General features: G+C 32.3%; 4 protein-coding genes across 4 annotated transcripts; all 4 read left to right on the top strand.

Annotated features, from left to right (window-relative positions):
• The first annotated feature begins 1928 nt into the window (after positions 1–1928).
• Positions 1929–4675, top strand: LOC107932500 (ras-related protein Rab11C). Its single transcript, XM_016864519.2, has 4 exons — positions 1929–2078; positions 2171–2379; positions 3514–4005; positions 4485–4675. Exons 2-3 carry the CDS (start codon positions 2215–2217, stop codon positions 3997–3999), a joined length of 651 nt encoding a protein of 216 aa, XP_016720008.1. The 5' UTR covers positions 1929–2078; positions 2171–2214; the 3' UTR covers positions 4000–4005; positions 4485–4675.
• Positions 4676–8415: 3740 nt separating this feature from the next.
• LOC107932501 (DNA-directed RNA polymerase II subunit RPB7) lies at positions 8416–11713 on the top strand. The gene is made up of 6 exons (XM_016864520.2): positions 8416–8712; positions 9510–9675; positions 9781–9831; positions 10707–10772; positions 10858–10926; positions 11486–11713. Exons 1-6 carry the CDS (start codon positions 8597–8599, stop codon positions 11546–11548), a joined length of 531 nt encoding a protein of 176 aa, XP_016720009.1. The 5' UTR covers positions 8416–8596; the 3' UTR covers positions 11549–11713.
• Positions 11714–21259: 9546 nt separating this feature from the next.
• LOC107932464 (histone H4) lies at positions 21260–21903 on the top strand. The gene has a single exon (XM_016864453.2). The coding sequence runs from the start codon at positions 21445–21447 to the stop codon at positions 21754–21756; it is 312 nt and encodes a 103-aa protein (XP_016719942.2). The 5' UTR covers positions 21260–21444; the 3' UTR covers positions 21757–21903.
• Positions 21904–23624: 1721 nt separating this feature from the next.
• On the top strand, positions 23625–24993 carry LOC107932465 (histone H4). Its single transcript, XM_016864454.2, has one exon. It carries the CDS (start codon positions 24536–24538, stop codon positions 24845–24847), a length of 312 nt encoding a protein of 103 aa, XP_016719943.1. The 5' UTR covers positions 23625–24535; the 3' UTR covers positions 24848–24993.
• The last annotated feature ends 56 nt before the right edge of the window (positions 24994–25049 follow it).

The following is a 25049-nucleotide window of genomic DNA, read 5'->3' as shown; positions in this document are numbered from 1 at the left end:
ACATAACTCTAACATGTGAAAAAATCAGTTGGTCTTTAAAGATGTTAAGTTTTGGGTTTTCACTGTTTGTTGGCCCAAAGGGGTAGAAATACCAAAACCCATCATACTCACTTGTTCAAGTTGAGTCAATTTGGGTTCTTTATTCCGGTGATTATAAGTTAGAATCATTTCTAATTATCAAATTACTTCGAGTTATTTTAATTATTTTAGATTTGAGTTAAATTAAATTGACTTACATAAAATTTAGCAAAAAGGTACCATTATGATTTTGTACCCAATTCACTATTTAAATACAACGATTCTAGGTTTTTAAGGTACAACAGATCAAGTGAACATACTACCTCACTCACATCATATTTAATTAAGTTCATCTCGTAAAATCAATAGATAGTCTCCGCACTTATCAATTTATGTAAACTTAATCATTCTACTCTTGTTTGTTCGAAATTAATCATCTATTTTTTGAATTATTCATTATCAGTCATTACGTTAACTTTTTGTTCAAATCTCATCATCCGCATTCTTCTAAATTTCAAGTTTGACTATTTTATCTTCATATTCAATTTTTAAATTCATTAAAATCTCGACCATCTATAGAGTTGAAAGTGTTTTAAGTTTAAAATAGTGGAACCTCACTTTTTCTTCCACTTCTAATAAAGTAATGGGAAATTTGCTTTATAGCTCTTCCTAAAAAAAATTAATTTAATCCTTTTTAACCTCTGATTAAACGAAGAAAACTATAATTTTAGCCTTTTTCAAAAATTAGTAATTTAACTTAGGTATTTTTAATACAAAATTTTTAGCTTTAGGCTAAATTTTATAATCTTATCCCGGTCCCTTCTAAATAAAATTTTTAACTTTGCCCCTCTCTCGATCTCTAAAACATCTAAATATGTTTGAATTTATATTTTTCAAATTATTGCAATAATAATACCAGCCGAACTAAAACCTGTATTTTTTATAAATGAATCTTGGTGTGTGCTCTTTATTTTAAATAAGATTTGTGAGATAAAATGGTTCCATCTTTTTCTACCAAAAAGATGATTTACATATTTGACCAATTAAAAGTATGATTATTACCCAATCATATAATAGAAGCATCTTGGTGTCATCTATCACATGATTTTAAATAAACCCACGAATTAATATGACGTTTAGAAAATGAATTTTTCTTTTTATATTCTAAATCCAATCATTCTATCTTTGACCAAAATTCATCCAATCGGACGGCTACCATCAACAACATGAAACCGGCCATGATTCAATCAAACGGCATCCCACATTCACAATGGTAAGCTCTATAAATATAAAATGGTAATAACTTCTGTTACGATAGTTGTTACTAAATGGGTTCGGGTCGGATAAGTCGGTTTCTATCGATCTGGCATGATAATAGATGTTCGCATGATGGTTATTTATATTTTTCTGTGAAGTCGCATATGAGATTGTGCAAGAAAAATATTTGTTAAGTATGCATGGAACCTATTTAATATATTATATTAATAAACAGTACTGATATCATATAAATGACAAACATCACCATTTAAGAGAAAAAAAGTTTAACAAGTTCAAATCTGAGTTTGTATTTAAATTTTGAATTTTAATATAAAATATAAACCATTGAGTTTGAGTCAATAAATATTAAAGAAAACTTTTTTAAAAATTATTTGAATTCAAGTAACTTATGAAAATTTTACATCGAGAAAGCTCATGGAGACCGGTAGATGTGACCGCATTGGACTAAAGCTCAAGAAAATGACAAATTTCAAGGATTTGGGAGAGACATGCTAACATTACATCCACTGTCACTGCAAAATCATCTGCCATGCCAGCCTATTAATTTTTTACCTTTAAAATTCGTCTTTTTCACACAATTGCCATTTAAACGACTCCGTTTCATCTCAACCAATAAAAACAGAATTATATTCTAATTCAAAATTTAATCCTTGCCCCCGTTTCAAAAAAAAAATCAAAAATCAAAGCCCTCTCCCGGCTTGTCCCTCTTTTTATTTTCACAAAATTATCGAATTTTCTTCCATTTTTTGAAAAATTTTCTCTTCTCGATCTATCCACTTCGGGTAAGTTTTTTCAATCGCTTCAATATTTCTCTCTTTTTCTTTTCTTCGTTTTATCTTTTTTTGTTTTGTTTGAATTTTTTTGGATCTTGCAGGTTTGAGAGGGAAGAGATTTATAGAGAGTGATAGAGAGGACGAAATGGCGCATAGAGTAGATCACGAGTACGATTACCTTTTCAAGATCGTATTGATCGGCGATTCTGGAGTTGGAAAATCGAATATTCTCTCTAGGTTCACGAGAAATGAGTTTTGTTTGGAATCTAAATCCACTATCGGCGTCGAGTTCGCTACGAGAACTGTCCAGGTTTTTTCATCTATTCAATCGACAACTCTTTGATTCATGTTCGTGTTCTTTTTTTAAAAAAAATTTGTATTCTCTGCTGAAAATTAATTGTTTCTTGAAGTTTCTAGAATTTAACTTCATATTTCTCTTCGGCTTCCATATTTTAAAGTGTTTTTGACTACTTAGGATCTGATTTAGTTTCCGGAAAAAATATTTGCATGATCAAGTTCACTGTTAATTCTTCGTGATATTTTTTTTGATTCCTTGCTGAAAATCAGTTGTAGTTTCTAGAATTTTACCTGATAATTCTCTTCATCTTTGATATTTTAAAGTGTATTTGACTACTTGTGATCTGATTTAGTGTCCGGAAAAAGAAAATTGCATGATCAAGTCTACTGTGAATTCTTCGTGACCTTGAAGTTTCTAGATTTTACCTATTTTGATTTTTTGAAGTGTACTTTACTTATCATCTGATTTAGTTTCTGGAAAAATATTTTTGCATGATCAAGTTTACTGTGGATTCTTATACTTAGTAAAATATTTAGTATATAAAGAGTTGTAATCTGATTCCGTAACAACTTCTACATTTAAGAAAGCTTGAAGATTTGATTAATTCAAAACATTTTTTTCTTACTATATTGTTTATTTTGTTGCAAAGATAGATGATTTTTTTGTTAATGAGAAAAACTATGTTACTCGGGCTCTTCATTTTCTCTAAAGAATCTGTGTTCGACGACTATGTATGGGTTATCAATTATGATGCTCCAAATATATCATACATGTATGCTTGTCTCAAACTTATATATATATCTAACACTCACCTAAGTCATATAGCATACGAGAAAACATCTGTCTCCGTCTTTTTCCCCCTCTCTGTGTAGACATCATTTTATTGAATTGAAAATGAAGTTATTACAATAATAATCCAAGCTGTTATGTTGCTGTCTTATTCCCATTCTTATTAATAGGGAGTTAAGTATAATGTTGTTGTTCATGGGCCCATGATATAAATAACATTTTCTTTCATTTGCCAACCTGTTATATTAGATATATTAAATCTTTTGATTCTTTGTTAACTAGTAATCTTGTTAATGGAGACTGGTAAACTGTTGCTTTGTATTTTTCTATTAATTTCAATTTATTATCATGATATAGGTGGAGGGAAAGACTGTCAAAGCACAGATATGGGATACGGCTGGTCAAGAGAGGTATCGAGCTATCACTAGTGCTTACTACAGAGGAGCTGTTGGTGCACTTCTTGTCTATGACATAACCAAGAGGCAAACCTTTGATAATGTCCAAAGGTGGCTACGTGAATTAAGGGACCATGCGGATTCCAACATCGTCCTCATGATGACCGGTAACAAGTCCGACTTGAACCATCTTAGATCCGTTTCCGAAGAAGACGGTCATGCTCTGGCCGAGAAGGAAGGGCTTTCTTTCCTCGAAACATCGGCATTGGAAGCCACCAACATCGAGAAAGCATTCCAAACCATATTGAACGAGATCTATCATATTGTAAGCAAAAAGGCATTGGCGGCACAGGAAGCCGCTGCTAGTGCCTCGATTCCTGGTCAAGGAACCACTATTAACGTGGGTGATGAATCGGGGAACACTAAGACAGCATGCTGTTCTACTTAAAAAAAGGTAATTGGTTATATCATTTCTTGTACTTACTTTTTACTTGATTGTGATATTTTAAACAAAACCATGTTGTTAGTAGCTTGGAAAGGTCTGCATTTTTTTTTTTGTTATTTTTTTAAATCGACATGTTTTCTTCAAAAGTGGAAGATTGAAAGTTGGGTTTGGAAGTTGCTTTTAGGAAAAAAAAAGAAAGGTTTAATTTGTTTTATTTGATCAGTCACTAACTTTAATAAAAGTGTGCCTACTTTTAGTCGTGGTTAGGAGAATTGAAAGGCACAAAATAGACCTTTTGTCTAAATTCAAACACCTGTTAATCTTTCTGTAAACTTGTCTTGTTCATTCAAATGGAAATTAAAAAAAAAAAAAAAACTATGTCACTTGGATTTTTATTTTATTTTCTTAAAATATCTGTTACATTTATATCTTTTATATGGGTATGAATATTAGCTTAATATATATATATATTAATCATGTCGAAGCAGAGATGTTGATGGACAAAGTAGTTTGATCCAACCAAAATAAAATTGAGGTTTGTAAATTTGGTATGTCACATATTGGTCAGCATTCTTTTCATTTAAATAGCAAGGTTTCCCTCTTCCATGATGATGGTAGTGATGTTTTGAACATTAAGCAAAACTTTATTTTGATATGATGTATAAAGTTATTTGAGTTATTATTTGGTTTTCTTAATAATCTAATAATTTATTTATTTTTAAATTCGAGTGAATTGAATTTTTATAATTCAAATAACTAAAAAATGATTAACTAAAATTGCTTGTTTAGGTACTTTTTACTTTTGTAAAAGTACTTATTGGGTCGCTATCAATTTTAAAAAAAAAAAACCAAATTCATTGTTTTAAAAAAATAAAAAAATTGACTTTTAAAAATTATATAATTTTATGTTTTTTTAAAAATATATAAATGATAATGAAAATATAAAAATCTAAAAAAATCTTAATATTTGGAAAAATATATAGGTTTAATGGCAAATTTGGTCTTAATGTTTGTATGTTTTGTTAAAATAATGCTAATTGTATTTTTGATTCTTTTTTGGCCATCAACCTTTGTTCTTTTTTTCAATTTACTTTTTCTAACAAATTTAATGAAAGTGCCATTAAAAAAATTAACGGGGATGATGTGGAATTTCATATGTGGAATATTTTTAATTAGATGTAATTTATTACTTAGATAACTCAATAAAATAATTACATGCGAAAAATAATAAAATAAATAATACAATAAATTAAAAAAATAACTCTTAATTTAAATAAAATAAATGTAATTATTTAAAAATTTTAATTCAATAGAAAATCTTCTTAGTAGACAAATTTATAAAAAAAATTTGAAACCTTTTGAAAGAACAAAAAAGTTTAAACCTTGAATTTATTCATTAAATCTGTTAGAAAAAGAAAATTAAAAAAAAAAACAAAGGTTGATGGCCAAATAAGGCTAAAAAAAATAATTAGGGTCATTTTGACAAAACATATAAACGTTACTGGCCAAATTTATTATTAAGCCAAATATATAATACATAATATTAAAAAAGTCTTAATATTTGAATCATAAATTTTCTAATTTAAGTTTAGTTGATAAAAGAGGGTATTTTACCAATAAAAGCCCTTTTTTTTCAAAATTTACCGAAATGGGCCAACTATTTAATTATTTACCGGAATGGTCCATTTTCCGCGAAATCACGTCCATATCAGCGCGATGTCAGGGTACGCGCCAGGAAATCGCGTCCACATCAACGCGACTTGCTGACGTGGACGGAAATCGTGCCCTAGAGGACGCGATTTGTTGACGTGGCATGAACAGTTTATGTTTTAGCTTGAAAAACTTTGAAAGGCCATAACTTTTGGCTCGGTTGTCCGATTGAGACGATTTTTTTATTTCGAATAACTTTTCGAGATCTACGCGCTGAAAAACTGCTTAGAGATGAATAGGGACTAATTTGTAAAGTATAATTTGTTAGTTACGAGTATAGGGACTAAAGTGTAATTATTTCAAAATTAGCATGAAAATTTTGTATTTAAGAATATTTGAATGTTATGGAAGGATGAATTTGAATTTGAATTGAAAAACGAAGCTTAGATTTGAAAATATGACTATTTAGGTTTTAGGGACTAAATTGAATAAAATGGAAAATTTTAGGGAACTTCTCAAAAGTGGAATGAGCTGACTTATACCTATAACAAGATGATATAAGACAATTCTGTAAAAAAAGATCCAGTGTTTACTTCAAATAAATAAGGAAAAAAAATGATTTGAATGTTTTAAAATTCAATTTTAAATCGAAAAAATCAAAATTTAGGGGCAAAAAGGATCTTTTTCGATGAAAAGTGCGGCAAACCGCCTTCGGCTGTTTGTTAGCGCGTAGATCTCGAAAAGTTATTCGAGATAAAAAAAAATCGTCTCAATCGGACAACCGAGCGAAAAGTTATGGCCTTTCAAAGTTTTCCAAGCTTAAAAACATAAACTGTTCATCCACGTAGCAAATCGCGTCCTCGTATGCGCGATTTGTGTCCACGTAAGAAAATCGCGCTGACGTGGACGCGATGTTCTGACACGTACCCTGACATCGCGCTGACGTGGACGCTGTTTCGCGGAAAATGGCCCATTCCTGTAAATAATAAAAAAATCGGCCCATTTCGGTAAATTTTGAAAAAAACGGCTTTTTTTGGTAAATTGCCTGATAAAAAGAGAATTCAGTAAATTTTTAAATTCAATTAATTTAATTTTTTTTCAATACTCACTTCTAATCATCCTATAAGTAAAGGATCATATCCAAACACACCAACTCGCGAACATAGTTGCATTAAGGGAGGTAATACCAACGGCAACTAATTGAATAAATTGATGGTTAATTGATTAGTGGGATAAAAATTGAAATAGAGTAAGGGTGAGTTTGGATGGACGATTGGGTGTGGTGCGGTGTGTTTAGTTTACTTTTTGTCTCACGCTACAGTATTGCTACAGTGTCTAATCTCACCGCCACCTCTGTTTTTACACTAACCGCAGGTAAACGTACTGCCCATCTAAACTCACCCTAAATCTATGTGAACCGGTAAATCATTAAAAAAAACAAATACAATAAACCAATGGTTTAACTAATTAAACTAGGTTTTGGATTTCTAATAATTTTTTTAATTTGAGTTTTTCATTTAATTTGTCATGACAATTGAATTATTTAAATTGGGAACAAGTGGTTTGAATGATTCGATCTTCAATCTAATTTTTACTATACAATTTTTGAGAACAATAAAAAATATATTTTAATGATAAATATGAATACAATTATTTTTAATTAAATGAAATTATCTAGTCAAATACATTGAATAATTGGTAATAATTATGGTTTGATAGTCTGTTATGTTAAAATTCGAGATTTAATATATTTATCTTAATTTGACATAATTTGATGTTTGGACAAAAAATTAGTGGGCATTGAGAACCTTTTAAATCTCACAATTCTTTCATAGATGACCTCTTACTTTTCACATAGGCTTCAACGAAACAAGTGAGAGTTATACATTCATGCTTACAAGAAGTCATTTCGACTTCGGGATTATTTGTTAATTTAGATAAGTCGAAACTTTTTGTGTCACCTAATTTAAACCAAGCGGTAGTGGCTAATTTTAGTGCGGCGGAAGAGAATAGATCATGCCACACCCTAAAATTTTCATTGCTCTATTTATGCTCAGTTAAAAATTTAAAGCTGCAAATGCAATTTACATGTCTCTTTTTTTTTGTCTATTTTCATTTATTAATAAATTGAATAAAGAAAAGTATAAAAACCAAGTTGATGGTTAAAGAAAAAACAATGTTTTATTATAAATTTACATTTTAATATTTTATTAAATGAATTTATAAACTCTCACATTTTTAATAATTTTGTAAAAGTAATAATTTAAAAATTTTTTATTATATATCATTTTTAATCTAATCATTAATAGTCATTTTTTATTTTCACCGTTGTTTTTAATTTCGTCACTATAATATTCAATCTCATCACTACAATAACTAATCTCACCACAACCGATATTTTTAGCCTTACCAGAGTTAAATACACCGCTTATCCAAACTAAACATTAGTTAATTGTCACGTGTGTATTTCTTCGAAAATTCGAGGAAGGCAACATTTAACAATCTCGCCATGCTCTCCGAAGCTAGCTGGCGTTTACATATGAACCATGAAGCACTTTGGTGTTGAGTTTTTAAGCAAAAATACATGCGCAACACCTCTTTCATGGAGGTGGATTTGAAGGCGAAGGCGTCATCCCTCGAAGCTCGTACTGTCTTGACTCAAGATTGGAAATGGAAGTTGGAAAGTGTGACCTAAAAGACAAAAAAAAGGCTAAACTTATTGTGAAATGAGAACCCAATAAATAAGTAAGCAGCCCAAGCTCCTGGCTTGAAAACTGAAGCCTTTTCTTTGAGCCCAAAGAAATAAAACACAAATAATTATAAAAACATCCACTTAACCCCAACCAGCTTTCACCTTCAACCTCTTTTAATCTTGTTTTCTCGACAGGGCAAGAAACTGTGATTCTTGATCGGTTCGAGAAGAGGACAAAGTTAAATTAATAAAACAAACATGTTTTTTCACATAGTATTAGAGAGGAACATGCAATTGCATCCACGCCACTTCGGTCGTAACCTACGGGAAAACCTCGTATCCAAGCTCGTGAAAGATGTCGAGGGCACTTGCAGGTTTCTTCTTTTACCATTTCATAAATGTTGTGACAGAAAAAAATAATTGTTTTGGGTTTTCTTTTATGTATAAAAAGAAAAACCCAATTGAGTTTATTCGCTTAAATTTTCTTGAGAATTCTATATCTTAAATAGATAGAAAATATAAAAATTAAACTAGGTTTTAGCTTCTTTTTTACATAACTTGGTTGAGTGCAAATAGATCTCTAATAGATTGATTGATGGTTAAATTCTTCTATTAGTCCTTGTACTTGGCGAAAGTTTTGTTTTAATTTCATTCACTGTATTCACTTTTCAAAAATTGAAATTTTAGTGCTGTTCCATTTGGTTAAATTCAATTACTAGTGTTGTATTATGCGTACAGTTGTAGATTTAGTCCATATTCTTTAATTAGATCATTATAAGCCCTATTCTTTCCAAAATTTGAAAATTCAGTGATGTAAATGATTGTTGTTAATCAATTAACTGGATTTTTAGCGAGTAATACGTGGAAATAACAATCTAACATTGCATTACACATATGACAATACGCCTGGTGAGGACTCAAATTTTAAAAATTGAAAAGTACAGGGATTAAAAGTAACCAAATTAAAGTATAGAGACTAAATCAACAAAATTTGCAAAGTACATGAACTAATATCTCAATTTAACCTTGATTGATTGATTGAAATAACCTTGTTGAGCGAGTTCGGCTTTTTTTGGAGAAGTCTTCGAAGTGTCGCTTATTGGGTTGAGCTTGAGTTTTAAGTTTGGGGTTAAAAATGGCTGAAATTGTTAGCTTTACTATTTGTTTACAGTGGTAGACATGGTTTTGTGGTGGCAATAACGGGTATCGAAAACGTTGGGAAAGGTTTGATTCGAGATGGGACCGGGTTTGTGACATTCCCTGTGAAGTATCAATGTGTTGTTTTCAGACCATTTAAAGGGGAAATCTTGGAAGCTGCTGTTACTATGGTGAACAAGGCATGTTTTTTTTTTTCTTTCTTTCTTTCTTGGGCCTGTTTTCAGTATTTGATTTCTACCATGTTGTGTTTATGGTTGTAACTAGATTTTATGGTTTCCATACAGATGGGGTTCTTTGCCGAAACCGGGCCTGTTCAAATTTTTGTTTCGAACCATGTAAGTCTTGTTAAAAATCTTGGTATCTGGCTAGAACAGTTTCGAGCAAATGCTGCTATAATCTTTCGCTTTGATTGTATTACTATATGTTGTTTCCGAGGTTTGAAATACTATTCGATCAATGATATGTTCTGTATGTTGAGATGAAGTTAGAGACTTTATTAAGCAAATTGCATTTGGAGGATTGAAATTTTTCGTTTTCTGTTCCGGTTGACAACATATGAAAGAATATGAGTTTCATTTTTTGAGATTCCATGTCTTTAAGATTAATGCGTGAGGGATGACGAACTAGGGTAAAAGTATTATGGAGGCTCCTATACCAGGAGTTGGATTGTATTTGGCCCCACATGCTCAAAAAATGGGCAAATTAGTCCCTGTATGTTAAAGAGCAAACTGGTCATTCTGTTAAAAATTTCATCTATTTCCATTGTTAAAAATTAATCATTGTACCTCAACTTGAGGTATATGTGGCATGCCACATGTTACTGTGTTACTGTTTAGTTATTCCATCAACCACACCATTTTTTAACAGTACAAACGGATCATTTTTTTCAGAAATGACCAATTTGCCCTTTGATCTAACATACACAGGTTTAATTTGCTCATTTTTTTAGTAGAGAGGGCAAAATGTAATTAAACTCCTAGTACAAGGGCATTCATAATACTTTTTCCGAAGAACTAGCTTCATTTGTTAACCATGCTTGCTCGGATATGTTTCACAAACGACTTAAAATTGCATCTAGAGAACTTCTGTAAGTCAGTACCATAATTTCTTATGTTACTCGTTAATTGTAGTGAAGTTTCATCGTCATTTAAGCTTTTGTCGTATGTTACTCAGATTTCGTTGTGTAATGAAAATTGTGTTCTTTATTCAGTTGATTCCGGATGATATGGAGTTCCAATCGGGAGATATGCCAAATTATACTACATCTGATGGATCGGTATGCTTAAGTTTCATTTTATGGCAAAGGAAATTTTCTTTTTGTGGAAATTTCATTTTCGACCTTTTCATCGATGTTTTTTCAGGTTAAGATTCAAAAGGACAGTGAAGTTCGCTTGAAGATAATTGGAACTCGAGTAGATGCTACTGAAATAGTATAAAAACCTGACCCTTTCTTCCTCTTCATTATTATCTCACTTATAGTTCCTATAATTATTTGTGCTGTGAATCACAATCTCGACAATTAAAGACTCAAGTCACTTGGATGCCAACCGTAGAGTCTTTTAAGCTCTCACTTGGAATTGCTAGCTATAGTGCTCGGATTCTTGAATACACCCATGTCAGACAACATAGTCGTATCTATTGACTGATTATCGGAACTGGCCAACAGTCGGTATAAGTTGCATTTGTGACTGTTCAAACAAGTTATCCATTTCAATAGGCTGCATTGGCATTCAAGTTTCTTTGTGGTTATCGATACTTATTTGTCCGTATGATGTAAAACCCACGTTATCGGTCTCGAAACTCACATCTATCTACGGTGAGATTGAAGATATCGGAGATTTGAACACGTAGGCAACTTTGTGAGCATACATTATATGCACTTGTTTGAAATCTTTTACTTCATATTTCTGTCGTGTTTCATCCTACGAGCGTTGCATGCTCGAATATGTTTTGTCTAAAAATAATGATTTCCTTTTCTGTGTATTGCAGTTTTGTATTGGAACCATAAAGGATGATTTCTTGGGTGTGATTAATGATCCGACAACAGCTTAATCCGATGTGGGATAAATCTCACAGATCATTCCACCATTTCTATGGACATTGGAATCTTGTTTTTGTTACAGTTAATACAGTTATTTGAGGATATGTTAATGGTTGATGTCTGAACTTTCATTAGCTGTAAAATTTTTATTTAATTTCATGGGCATTAGAATTTTCTCTCGTTTGTTACTGTAATAATTATTGATCTAATTTCATGGATAAACTACACCAAAGTCACTAAACTAATAGTAAGTTTACTTAATTTCGAAAAATTACAAAATAGTCATTGAACTAGTTCGAAAGTTTTTATTTAAGTTATTGTATTATTAAAATTATTGTATGGTTTTCTTTTCTTGCACCAACTAAAAGTTCTTTTCCCTTGTTTTCTCTATAGTTCAGTTTTATTTTCATGAAATAACTTTGAATGTCGTAAATCTGCGGATCAAAATTTAAACAGTTTTCCTTTTGATCTTTGACATTGATCATTAGATTAGCTTGTTGATGGGTATTGACTTATTATATTGATTGTTAAATCGTTGTTTGGAATTTGCTAGTCAAACTTAAAAAAAAAACTTAATAGTTTAGTTATTTAAATAAAAATTTCTGAATGGTTTAGTGACTTGAATGAAAATTTTTAAATAGTTATGGAATTTTTTAAACAATGATGGTAAACTTAAGTAGGAAGTATAAAAAAAAATTATATTAAAGTAATTATTATAAAGTTAATTTCTACCTTAGAAAAGGAATCTCAAACTTTAGTTTCAATGATTTGGCATCCCACTTTCCAAAGCTTTACAGCTTAGCATTTTCTCTCTTTTCATTTGTCAATCAACGTCGTATTTCTTTTTTATGTTTTAAATATCACTAATTAAATAATGCTTGAGATAATATAAGGATTAATCTCATAAAACATTCTTAAAATATTCTAATTGAATCTTTAAATTATCGAGTAGCATATTAATCAACTTCTTCCATCATGCTAACGTTAGCCTATGCACTAAATGACAATTCGGTTCTATTCTGAAGTATATTTAAAACAGGTAAATCAAATTTGAAACATGTGTATATTTCTGACCTGAACAATTTAGATTTGACGTGTTATAGAAAAGACAATATCATTAAATTTAGGAAGGTTATTATTTTCAACTTATTAAATCTAACTTGTCCATACAATTAGAGCTACTCAATGGCTAAATTGCTCGGCCAAGCTCGAAGGTCCGACTGAAGTTTGGGAGGATCTAGAAAAAATATTAAGTCTGAAAAATGAGATTGGATAAGAAAATTTGGTCCATTTATCGGCCCAACCCAACTCATTTTTGAGTTTTTAATATGTTACATTTTTTTTTCTCATGGACGAACTAAAATGAACTTAAGTTAGCCATTTACAAATATAGGTGAGCTAAGACAAAATTCAAGGTCCATACTTTGAACCTGGTCAAGCCTAGGCAACTATGTATGGTTTCGACACCATGCATGAACCCGATCCAAACCTAGACTATGAATACCTTTACACACGATAACCACATGTGTGTACGTGTTTTAAATTCAACCTCATGTTTAATGTCAAGCTCACAAGTAGACGGATAGAAAAACATGATTAAAACTATACCCATACTTTAAGGATTCAATTAGAACATTTTAAAGCTTCTAAACTAATTTTTAATATGAGTCATAACTTGGGGACGTCAAGTAAATTAATCCTATATATATTAGCAGGACTAGAAAGAGAAGAAAAAATAGGGAAAATGTGGTGGAGGGGAAATACTTATTAATTAAGGAACCAAAAGCTAGTTAATAATAATGATTGAGGTGTTTTTTGTGATATATATATATATTCTTGCTGAAGCGTATACTCAGCTGATTTTTTTTTTTGGGGGGGGGGTGGCAGCCATGAAATACAGAAAAAGCTTTTGTTTTTGCATCCCAGCAAGCTCAGAGAAAGAAGATTATTCAGACAGTTCTTCTTCTTACAAAACAAAAGCTAAACGAAGTGGAAAAAAGAAGAAGAAAAAGAGAGACATAGAAGAAGGTAATGATGGGAGCTATCAAGGAGCTCCTACCGTTACCACAGCCAGCAATGATGCTGCCGTGGCGACGGCGGCGGCTGTTGTAATGGTGGGTGCTACTACTGCTGCAGCCATGGAAGGAAGTGGTTGTGGTAGTTCTCATGGAGGAGGTGGCGGCGGAGACGGTGGTGGCTGATATATACTATTGAAAGCAGCTATTATATATATATATGTATGTATAGTTTTTGGTCTTTGGTAATGATGTGATCATAATTGGTATTTATAACCTTTTTCCTTGTGTGCAATTGGGTTTTTGATTATATTTTGTTGATGAATTTTTAATCTTTGGTGTTCTTTAATTTATGGAAATCTGTGTAAACTGTAAAAGCTTCCTTGAAGCTTTTCAAAAAAAAAAAAAGTATTCCATTGTAAGTTTGTGTATTTGCATTATTATTTCTTGTTTTTAACTCTCAAAGGTTTATACCTTCTCTCAACTTATTCTCGATTTAATAAATTTAGCCTATAATATTTGTATAAATATAATTTATTAATTTTTTAGAATTAAAATCAAATAAATAAAATATATAAACATTAAGTGTTAAATTTATTGTTATACCGATCAAAATTATGTATAATTGATAAAAGATATTAACATCGTGATTAATTGTCCTTAGTTACTCTTTCAAATTTATTGGCGTTAAATTACTCCGTTAGGGATCAATTTGCTCAATTTAGAAATTGAGAAGGATGGGAGAAGTTTTTTCGCCATTGAAATCAAAGGTTCTAAGTATTCTACAGAGGCCCTTGTATTAGGAGTTAGATTGTGTTTTGCCCAGTTTACTTAAAAAATAATTTTTTAGTCCTTATAAGTTAGATCAAAGAGCAAGTTCGTCTATATCTATTTTTAATGTTAAAAACTGGCGTGGATGGTAAAATAACGTGTACTTCATTTTGATATACAAATATCAGTTTTTAACAATAGAATTGAATGAAACTTTTAACATAAGTATGTGAATTGGAATGTTCAAATTCAATTTACTTGGCATATAAAGAATTTGAATTGTTATACGTTTTAAATAAAAAAAAATTAATTTAATAAATATGAAGTTTTAATAAATTTAAACATCCGATAGATAATTTAAATGGTTTGGATTCAGTCAATTGAGTCTTAACTTCATTGGTATGAGCATTATCGTCCTATTTAAGGGTTGGAGAGGGATTATGAATAATTTTAGACATTATCTTAAAAAGAATAGATATCATCAAAACTTATAATGAAAATGTTCAAAAATAATAATAATTTAGATTCAGATTTAAATAATTATATTCCATCAATAATTGCTCATGATAGCCAAGTTGTAACTTTGGTAGGGTTGATAATTTCATGATTGGGAATATTCGAGTATTTATGATTTGGACCAACTTAATTTTCTTTATTTTTTCTCAATGTCTTGTACAGTAGCTTTTAAGGAATATATAATTTGTTAAAGAATAAAATTAATCATCATAAATTAATTATTAATTCACAATTTATACTTTAATCACATCCCATAAACCATCACTAGCAGACGTTGCTGATAAATTATTCAAATTTGATCCAAAAGAAGTTAAATTTTGATTTCGTAACTATTAACAGAGGTTCGAATTATCGATTGAGTTAAATTTGAGTATTTTAATATTCAATTCAAACTTTTCATGAGTCTAGTTGAATTTTTCTTTGTGATATAAACATATACAAGCTTAATTGTGTTGGAGTTTGAGCTTGAGTACTAAAAGTTATAAATGAGTATAATCAAGCTCAAGCTTGCCACTAATCAAACTCGGCTCAACTCAATTACACCCTTAACCATCACTCACTAGATTTGAACAAATGTTCTCTATCCCCGTCCCGACTCAAGTAAGGGTTCAGGTAGTTGTTGCTTGTGGTGCAATGGGCGGAATTAAAGTAGATAGGGGCGAATGGAGGGGCAAGCAGGGGCCTTAACCCCTTAAAATAAAAAATTGTGGCTTTGGACTTTCGAAATTTACAAAATTTTAAGTTAATATATGATAAAATTATAGTTAAATCCAAATATAATAAAATTTTAATTTAATCCTTTTGAAAACCGTAAAATATAAACCAAAAATAAAATTATATTTTAACTCTCGTAATAATATAAACTCAATCTCGGCCATTTAAAAAATTTTCTTACTTCGTCCTGAAAGCATGAGGTATGAAAATCGGATCAAAAGTTAAAACGAGTCGAAAATCTGACAGATCAGATACAAAAAAAAGAAAAGTACTTAGAACAGGAAACAACAAACCACCCAAAGAAAGCTTGCTATCATGGGGAAGAAAAGCATCAAACAAAGATATACTGAATCATATGATGTACAGATGCAGAACAAAAAAAAACCATCACTGTGCATCATTGACAATGAGAAATTTATTTTGAAACAAAAAGAACAATGTGGAAGGTTCTGCGTATCCCGATCCGACTGGAAGATTTCGCCACCCGATCGCGGTCCCCATCGGTGCTTGTACCACAGGTTCCATGTGATCATCGATCGGAAACACGGATTCTTACGTCTCCGAAAACGGACTCGGCGAAGAAGCCAACGGTGTAAGCAATGGGATTGGTGTTGCCCCTTTTTCGATAACAGTGGTGTTGGGCTTCATCTGACTGAGCTGAAGAGGTGCCGGGGCATGCTTTTGAAGCCTGGTGGTGGGCGGTTTCGGCTTATTGGTTTCGTAAATGTCGATAACTTGTTTCTCAAGTAAGATCCCAACGGTTTCCATTGTTGAAAAATGAAACGATATCCCTTCTTTTGATTTTCTCTTCTTGTATCTCTCAATTCACCAACATATGTCGATATGAAGATGGAGAATTGAAGAGATATTGAAGAAAAAAGGAAAGAGTTTAAAATTTAGTGCAAGAGAAAAGGTAAAATATGTAGGAAATGGACAATAAAAAAGGGCCTTGTCTTGGAACCGGGAATTACGGGGACTGTCATAACTTTATGGGATGAAAAACATGAGTTTTACTATGTTTGGTAAGCAGGAAAGTGCAAGAAAAAAAAAGTAAAACAAAAAGACTATTAATCGTGGTTAAGTATTAATTAATTTGAAGGGTAAACTATCAAAATATTTACCTTTGTTTATTTATTTTAGGTTACATTTTATTTACTTAAATTATCGCGTTATAACATTTTAGTTATTGAATTGTCCTTAACGGTGTAATGATTAGTTAACATGGCATGTTAAATCATTATTTCAATAAAATATTTTAGGTTAATTTATATAATCGACTCCATATTTTTTTCGTTTTAAGTAATTTAATTTTTTTCTTTTATGTTCTTTTAACTTTCATTTTTTTTCTTTATTTTCCATTCTTTTTTGCTCCTCCCTCTGTTTTCTTCTTTTCTTTATTTCTTTTAAAGTAGTTTTTCTATGTTTTTCATTTGCTAAAACTAGTCCCTATACTTTTATTTTTTAAACAATTTAATTTTTTGGAGTGAGGCAAGCTTGTAGACTAGTTTTAACAAATGGAAAATATAGAAAAATTACATTAAAAGAAATGAAGAAGGGAGGAAAACAGATGGAGAAGCAGAAGAGAATGGAAAATAAAGAAAAAAAAAGGAAAGTTAAAAGAATAAAAGAAAAAAATTAAATTGCTCAAAATAAAAAAAATATAGGGACCAATTGTAGAATTTAACCTAAAATTTAATTTTGAAATGATGATTTAAAGTACCACGTCAGCTTAACGTTACACCGCTAACAATAATTAACGGCTTAGTGACTAAAATGTTACAACATGATAATGTAAGTGGCTATAACGTAACATTTCAAACATAAGTGACTAAAATGTAACCTGAGGCAAGTGACTATTTTGATAGTTTATCCTAATTTGAATAAGAAACAAATGAATGATAAAACGAAGACAAAGTTGTTTAATCTTAAGCCTAATCAGTTTGCTTCTCAAATCGACAAATGGGACAATAATGACTTTGCACCAACCATTTTTCGATGCAATCACCATGAAATGCATGAGAAGATGGCATGCAGTCTTCTTCATCTCCAGCCTCTACTTTGACTCCCTTTGGCATCTCCTTGATCGATGATTAGGTAGCGGCAACCATGCCATAGTTAATGCTCTCAAGCTCAGAGGTTGATTCAGCCAAAGCTGTTGTCATCAAAGTCTCTCGGTTGATCTCGGATTCTACCAGCGATGCTTGTATCGCTGAATGTAAGTACACCACTTTGCAATAAGATCCACTATTTAGCGTCCTATTCGCAATTCCAAGTCCGCATTCCACGATTCCTTGAACAAGGGTGTTGTAAGAAGCAAAACACATGTTGATTCCGAGCCTTGCAAATGTCGAAACAAGAAGTTCACGAAGCCTGTTGCGGTTTTGCAAGACAATAAGACCAAAATGAAGAGAAACAATTGGTCTAACAGCTTGTTATAGAATCATGATGGAAGAGATTGATGTCAATAGTTGACGAGACGAGATATATGATGAGTTTGAAGCATAATTCCATGATGGTGCACATGGTGAGAAATTAAATTACACCGGTAAGAATTTGAAGCCAATGCCATTGAAGAAACTTGGGGGAGAAATAAAGCTTTAATTTACTATTCACAGCGGGTGCTGAGGATTTCCAATTCTTATAGTAATATATATATTTATAGGCGGTATAAAAAATCTCACTTCAACTAGAAATTACAAATCCTAGTTCAGCAATAGAGGTGTTCATGGGCCGGCCGGCCGGCCCGTCCGAAATATGGGAGGGTTTGTATAAAAATATAGGCCCGAAATATGGGCTTGGGCAAAAAATGAGGCCCGTTTTCTAAACGGGCCGGGCCTCAGGCACTATTTTTGGCCTGGGCATGGCCCGGCCCGAATATAATAAATATATTTATTTTTTATTTTAAAAAATATTTTTTTTAATTTTCTAAAATTTTTTTGGTGTTTATTTAAAAAATGGGTCGGGCCGGCCCTGGGCAAAATTATAGGCCCATATTTCGGCCCAGGCCGGGCCCGGGCCTAGGACTTGGGCTGATTTTTATGGGTCCTACCCGAACCCGGCCCGGCCCATGAACACCTCTAATTTAGCAATGAGTAAAAATCAATTATTATTTAGCTATTTAACTTTTCAACTTATCTAAATTTGTTTTTTCAATCCTTGTGAAGTAGAGATGTTCATGGGTCGGGTCTAAACATAATATTAACATCCTTTATGCTTGCTCAAGCCCGACTGACCCAAAATTTGGGCCTAAAATTTTGCTCAAATCCGCTCATATTTGCAAAAGACTAACTCAAACTCATTTTAGGCCCGTCCAAATTATTTTTTAAAATTAAAAAATATATATTTATATTGTTTTATTTTAATGTTTATTAATATTATATTTTTTTTATTTATTGAAAATTTTTATATAGTTATCTTAACATTTTTTTAATGTTTACATTAGAGTAGTATTATATATTTAGTATAAGTTTATTTTTTTAATGTATTATAAATTACATAATATAAAGTATTATAAATTTAAAACGGGTCGGGCTAGGCTCGGGCCTTGAATGTTCAAGCCCGAGCCTAACCCATGTTTTAAACATGCCTAATTTTTTTACCTAAACCTATTTTTCACATCTAATATTTTTACCTAAATCCTCCCAAATTTTAGACCGTGCTCCGAGTCTAAACCAATTACCCAATCCATTAACAGCTGAGCAAGAAAAAGAGAAGGATTTGTGTTTTAAGACGGCCATCTTTTTCTTCCATAAATTTAGCATGTCATGCATATCCGGACATAATTTTTTTTTTTATTCTTTGTTTTGCCATTAATTAGTTTAAGTATTTCGGCTGATCCCTTTATCTTAAAATTTGTTTTTATTGATCCTTATATAAAATGTAGAAGTATATTAGTGTTCGTGTAGAGGGCTGAAAATAGAAAAATTTTCATTTAGGTCTTTAAAAATTTTAAATTAGTAAAGATAAAATTATATTTTGATCCCTATAAATAATAAAAAACTAATTTAATTCTTTAAAAAGATAAAAATATAGACTATTAAAATGGTAAAATTACACTTTTACTATTATAAAAATTACAATTTAATTTCGACCCTCCTAAATAAATTTTCTGCCTTCGCCCTTGTTCGTGTAAATTACACATTTGAAAAAAGAAATGCACCTAATATCTTACACAAAATAATTAAATTTAAAAATGGGAGATTAAAATAATTTTTAAAAAATAATTAGTCTGAATTTTCAAATTGTCCTCTCAATCAACTTGTCCCCTAACATGCTTTGAAAAACTTTCAAATATACATAGTTTCAAATTTACGTGTTCCAACATGAAATTAATTATATTGTGATAATATTTTAATTTGACATGTTTAATTTTTTAAATTTAACTCGAGCAACTTAATTTACTTGGCTCAAATCAAGATGAGACTCATCAACTCAATTAATTTGAAAATTTTCTCTTAATTCGATCGAATGCTCACCCCTTTATCCAAGGGTGGTGGTGTGGGGTTGGCAGGCCCCACTAAATTAGCAAATTTATGTTTTGACTCCTTAAAATTTATAAATTTTTAAAGTTAGTATATGATAAATTTATAATTTACCTAACTATAAAATTACATTTTAGTTCTCATAATGTTATACAATTTAATTCCGATCCTAAAATTTTTTTTCTCGCTTCATCCCTTCTTTTTTATCAATTATTATTTTTAAAGCTTTATTTCGGACAAATGCATAAGAACAAATGATATATGCCAAAACCTCTGCATAAATGGAAAGTAGAATTGAGTGTTTCATTTGTTTCTGAAAATAAAATCCTTGAAAATAGGATAACATCTTAAATTTACATTTGAATTTTGATACACCCATTAAATTTTAATTTGAGACAATTATATATATAAATTTTTATTTTTATTTAATGGTATGTATAAATAATTTAATGATTAAAATATTTAATTTTAAAAAGATTAGTGCCTGAATCGAAAAAGTTAATAGTTAAGTGATATTTTTGTATGTTACCCTAAAACTAACTCCTAATAATCTGCATCATTTATCCATCCATGTAGATACTTCTATTCGTCTGAACTAGAGGTGATCATGGGCTGGGCCGGGCTGGGTTCGAACCAGGTCCAAATAAAATTTTAGGCCAGGACCCGGCTCAAAATATGGGCCTAAAAATTTGTTCAAGCCCGGCCCAAAAGAAAATATATATTTGATTAGAAATAAAAAAAAATTAAAAAAAAATTAATATATAATTCGGGCCGGACCGGGATTGGGCCAAAAAATTTTGCCCGAGGCCCGACCCGTTTTCTAAACGGGCCTCATTTTTTGCCCAAACCCATATTTCGGACCTATATTTTAACCCGAACCTCCTATTTTTCGGATGGATTGTCGGGCCGGGCCAGGTAGCCCAACCCATGATCACCTCTAGTTTGAACCCTCCATTATGAGTAATCAACGGCTAAAATATATTCTATGTAAAATTAAAACTAATATTTAACACTTAAATTAACGACTAGTCTAATAAAAAAAGACATGACTGATACAATATTCATACTTCGAGTACTCAATTGAAAACCCATTTAAAATTTGGCAACTAATTTAGAATCTGAATAATAGTTTGAGGACGCTTCTTGGATTTAGCCCCCCAAAAAAAAGGCTTAAATTAACTGGTAATAATCCAGGTCATCGATCCGCGCCAATACTTTTCTTCACCTGAACCCTTCATTATGAATAATCAACGGTTTTTATTCATCTTCATGCTCAACCCACGGATCACTATCGAAGCACAAAACTCTCCGTTTCCCGCTATAAAATACCTCGCAATTTAGTTTCGCTCCTCAAATTTCCGATTTTATCATCCAAATCGTTCGTCTCTTAATTCTGGTTGGATATCGAAGATGTCAGGAAGAGGAAAGGGTGGCAAGGGTCTTGGCAAGGGAGGAGCTAAGCGCCACCGTAAGGTCCTCCGCGACAACATCCAGGGCATCACAAAGCCGGCAATTCGACGCCTTGCCCGTAGGGGAGGAGTGAAGCGTATCAGCGGCTTAATCTACGAGGAAACCCGTGGAGTTCTCAAGATCTTCTTGGAGAACGTCATTCGCGATGCGGTAACATACACCGAACACGCCAGGAGAAAGACGGTGACTGCCATGGATGTGGTTTATGCACTGAAGAGGCAGGGTAGGACTTTGTATGGATTTGGCGGTTAGATGATTTAGGGTCTAGATTTTAAAATAGAGGAAAAATTGTAGGACTCAGTTAAAGTTACAAGGTGGGTTTTGTTGTTCGCTGTTATAATTTCTAATTCGCATCATCAATTGCATATTTTTATTGAAATTTGAAGGTCATTTTGTCAATCTTAGCTCTCTTCTTTTAGAAAATGTTTTTATAGTTTCCCCCAAGGTGGCATTGCAAATAAGGTTCCTACTTGAGAGAGGATGTTGAGTGAGTTGAAAATTTCAATGGCTACCAAAACAGAGACTGAAAGAATCAAGGCTTTAACATTTCTTTGGCCAATCAAATGGGGTATGCACCCCAGCATCACTATTTTTGTAAGCAACGAAAGCAGACTATTAAACATGACTTTGTTTGGTAAGAAAGAAATCGCAAGAAAAGAAGTTACAGCTCTCCACACCCATTTTTCCATGCAATCACCGTGAAAGACATGAGAACATTGAATTTGAGAAGCTTCAAAACCGACCTTGAGTTCCTCCAGACATGGCGTGCAGTCCTCTTCTGCAGCTTCTACTTTGACTCTTTCTATCATCTCCTTGATTGATGATTCATTAGCTGCAACCATGTCATTGCTAATGCTCTCAAGCTCTTAAGTTATTTCTGTCAAAGCTCTAGTCATCCAAATCCCTACATCCATCCCGCTTTCCACCAGTACTGCCAGAATCTTACTTTATAATAATATCCCCCGTTAACCATCATTTGTGATATTTCCCCCTATTTATCTTCTTATTTATACTTATATTTTATTTATTATGTATTTAGAGAATTATGGGAGAAAAAAGTGGAAGAGTGCATGAGCATGAGTCCGAGGATGACCAATATGCTCAGTGTAACCTATTTATTTTAGATCCAATTCAGAGAACAACTTTGAAATACAGATAGATACAAATTTGATGATGTTCTCGTTGCTGTAATAACTTAAACCTTTTAAACCCATTTACGAGTAATAAAATCCAATTCCTTCATGCATTAGATTACAAATGAAGGATAAACAATAGCACAAACTCCTATAATCTTAGTCTTAATCAATTGGCATCTCAAATCGGCAAATGGGACAATAATGGCTTTGCTGCAGCCATTTTTTTATGCAATCATCGTGAAAGACATGAGAACATGGCATCTGAGATGCTTCAAATCCGACCTCCACTTCTTCCAAACATATCATGAACTTTTCTTCATCTCCAGCTTCTACTTTAGCTTTTTCTATCATCTCCTTGATCGATGATTCGGTAGCGGCAACCATGCCATTGTTAACCTCTCAAACTCTGACCTCGATTCCGCCAAAGCTCTACTCATCAAAGTCTCTTGGTTGATCTCAGATTCCACCAACAATGCTTGTATCGTTGAATGTAAATACATGACTTTACAATACCATGCGCTGTCAAATGTCCTGTTTGCAATTCCAACTCCACATCCCATGATTTCTTGAACGAGGGTGTTGTAAAAAGCAGAGGGCATGTCGATTCTGAGTCTTGTAAATGCCGAAGCAAGAAGTTCATGAAGGTTGTTGCGGTTTTGCAAGATGTTGAGACTAAAACGAAGAGTTTGTTGTACAGAAAAACAGTTGGTGTAATTATCTATTATCAGATCATGGCGGAGGAGATTGATGTCTACGATTAACTTGATTTGGATGTGACGAGGAGGTAAAGGACGCTTCTGTTATATCAACCCGTGATGGTGAACATGGTGGGAAATAACATTGGACGGGTATAAAATTGAAGCCGATGCCATTAAAGAAACTTGAAGAGAAACAAAGCTTTAACTTAACTATCCCAATCGGATTTTCCGATTCTTGTATTGATATTTATTTATAAAGAGCAAGGAATCCCATGTTTACTAGGAATTACAATTCTGCAACTACTTATCCATTTGATTTATCAGCTAATCCAATATTTTTTCTACTCCTTGTAGAGGAAGTAGAAGTTATAAATTTATGTTTACTGTGTGTAATAAACTTCTCTTCATCTGAATTCTGTATTACAAAAACATTTCAATCCACAGGCATTGAGCATGCTTTGGAAAATGACATTGTTGCAGCCATGGCAATCACCATGAAAGATATGAGAACCTGGCATCCGAGAAGCTTCAGAACCAACCTCGACTTCCTCCAAAGGTATCACGCAATCTTGTTCATCTCCACCTTCTATTATAACTCTTTCTATCATCTCTTGGATCCATGATTCAGTAGCCGCAACCATGCCTTAGTTATTGTTCTCAAACTTCGAGAAATGCTCTTGATTGATCTCACCTGTCTCACTAAATGACAGTAATGTGACAAGTATACATATATTTGTAATTTGATTTTTGTGTTTTAAAAATACTCTATTTCAAATTAAAACCGGCTTTTAACACTTAAAAATGATGGCTATACTATCGAATAGGACCTGATTGATGCAATAGGATTCAATTGAAAATATTTTTGAAATTATGGGGACTAATTTAGAATCTGAATGATAGTTTAGGGATGCTTCTTGGATTTAACCCAAACAAAAAAAAAAGAAAGGAAAAGCGCTTAAAGTAATTGGTAATAATCCAGGTCACCTATCCGCGCCAATACTTCTCTTCATTTGAACCCTTCATTATAAGTAATCAACGGCCGTTCTTTATCTTCAAGCTCAACCCACGGATCACTATCTCAACAAAAAGCTGCCCAGTTCCCACTATAAAATAACTCGCAAAATCGTACCGTTCCTCAAGTTTCCAATTTCGTTATTCAAATCATTCAAGTTTCTTAATTTTCATTCGATATCGAAGATGTCGGGAAGGGGAAAGGGAGGCAAGGGACTTGGCAAGGGAGGAGCGAAGCGCCACCGTAAGGTTCTCCGTGACAACATCCAGGGCATCACAAAGCCGGCAATTCGACGCCTGGCTCGTAGGGGAGGAGTGAAACGTATCAGTGGCTTAATCTACGAGGAAACCCGTGGAGTCCTCAAGATCTTCTTGGAGAACGTCATTCGCGATGCTGTCACCTACACCGAACACGCTAGGAGAAAGACGGTGACCGCCATGGATGTGGTTTATGCACTGAAGAGGCAGGGCAGGACTTTGTATGGATTTGGCGGTTAAATGATTTAGGGTTTAGGTTTGTAATTAGGGGAGCTTTGGTAATGTTTAGTCGAAATAGCAAGTTGGGTCTTGTTGTTCGATGTTGTGATTTGTAACCCGTGCTATCAATTGCATATTTTATTGAAATTTGAATATCATTTTTCCAATCTTAAAATCTTCAGCCTTAAGTTTTTTTTTTTTACACAGATGTTCAAATTTGAAG

Source organism: Gossypium hirsutum, chromosome D08 (genome assembly GCF_007990345.1).
Source record: "Gossypium hirsutum isolate 1008001.06 chromosome D08, Gossypium_hirsutum_v2.1, whole genome shotgun sequence".
NCBI lineage: Eukaryota > Viridiplantae > Streptophyta > Magnoliopsida > Malvales > Malvaceae > Gossypium > Gossypium hirsutum.
The sequence above is the reverse complement of the archived record's forward strand: the minus strand, read 5'-3'. Positions and strand labels throughout refer to the sequence as shown.

Bases quoted from the DNA above. Each gene is read 5' to 3' on its own strand.
- LOC107932500 (XM_016864519.2), top strand. From the start codon at position 2,215: ATGGCGCATAGAGTAGATCACGAGTACGATTACCTTTTCAAGATCGTA. The intron at 2,380-3,513 runs GTTTTTTCATCT...ATCATGATATAG, and splicing joins TCGCTACGAGAACTGTCCAG to GTGGAGGGAAAGACTGTCAA.
- LOC107932501 (XM_016864520.2), top strand. From the start codon at position 8,597: ATGTTTTTTCACATAGTATTAGAGAGGAACATGCAATTGCATCCACGC. The intron at 9,832-10,706 runs GTAAGTCTTGTT...TTCTTTATTCAG, and splicing joins AAATTTTTGTTTCGAACCAT to TTGATTCCGGATGATATGGA. The intron at 10,773-10,857 runs GTATGCTTAAGT...ATGTTTTTTCAG, and splicing joins ATACTACATCTGATGGATCG to GTTAAGATTCAAAAGGACAG.
- LOC107932464 (XM_016864453.2), top strand. From the start codon at position 21,445: ATGTCAGGAAGAGGAAAGGGTGGCAAGGGTCTTGGCAAGGGAGGAGCT.
- LOC107932465 (XM_016864454.2), top strand. From the start codon at position 24,536: ATGTCGGGAAGGGGAAAGGGAGGCAAGGGACTTGGCAAGGGAGGAGCG.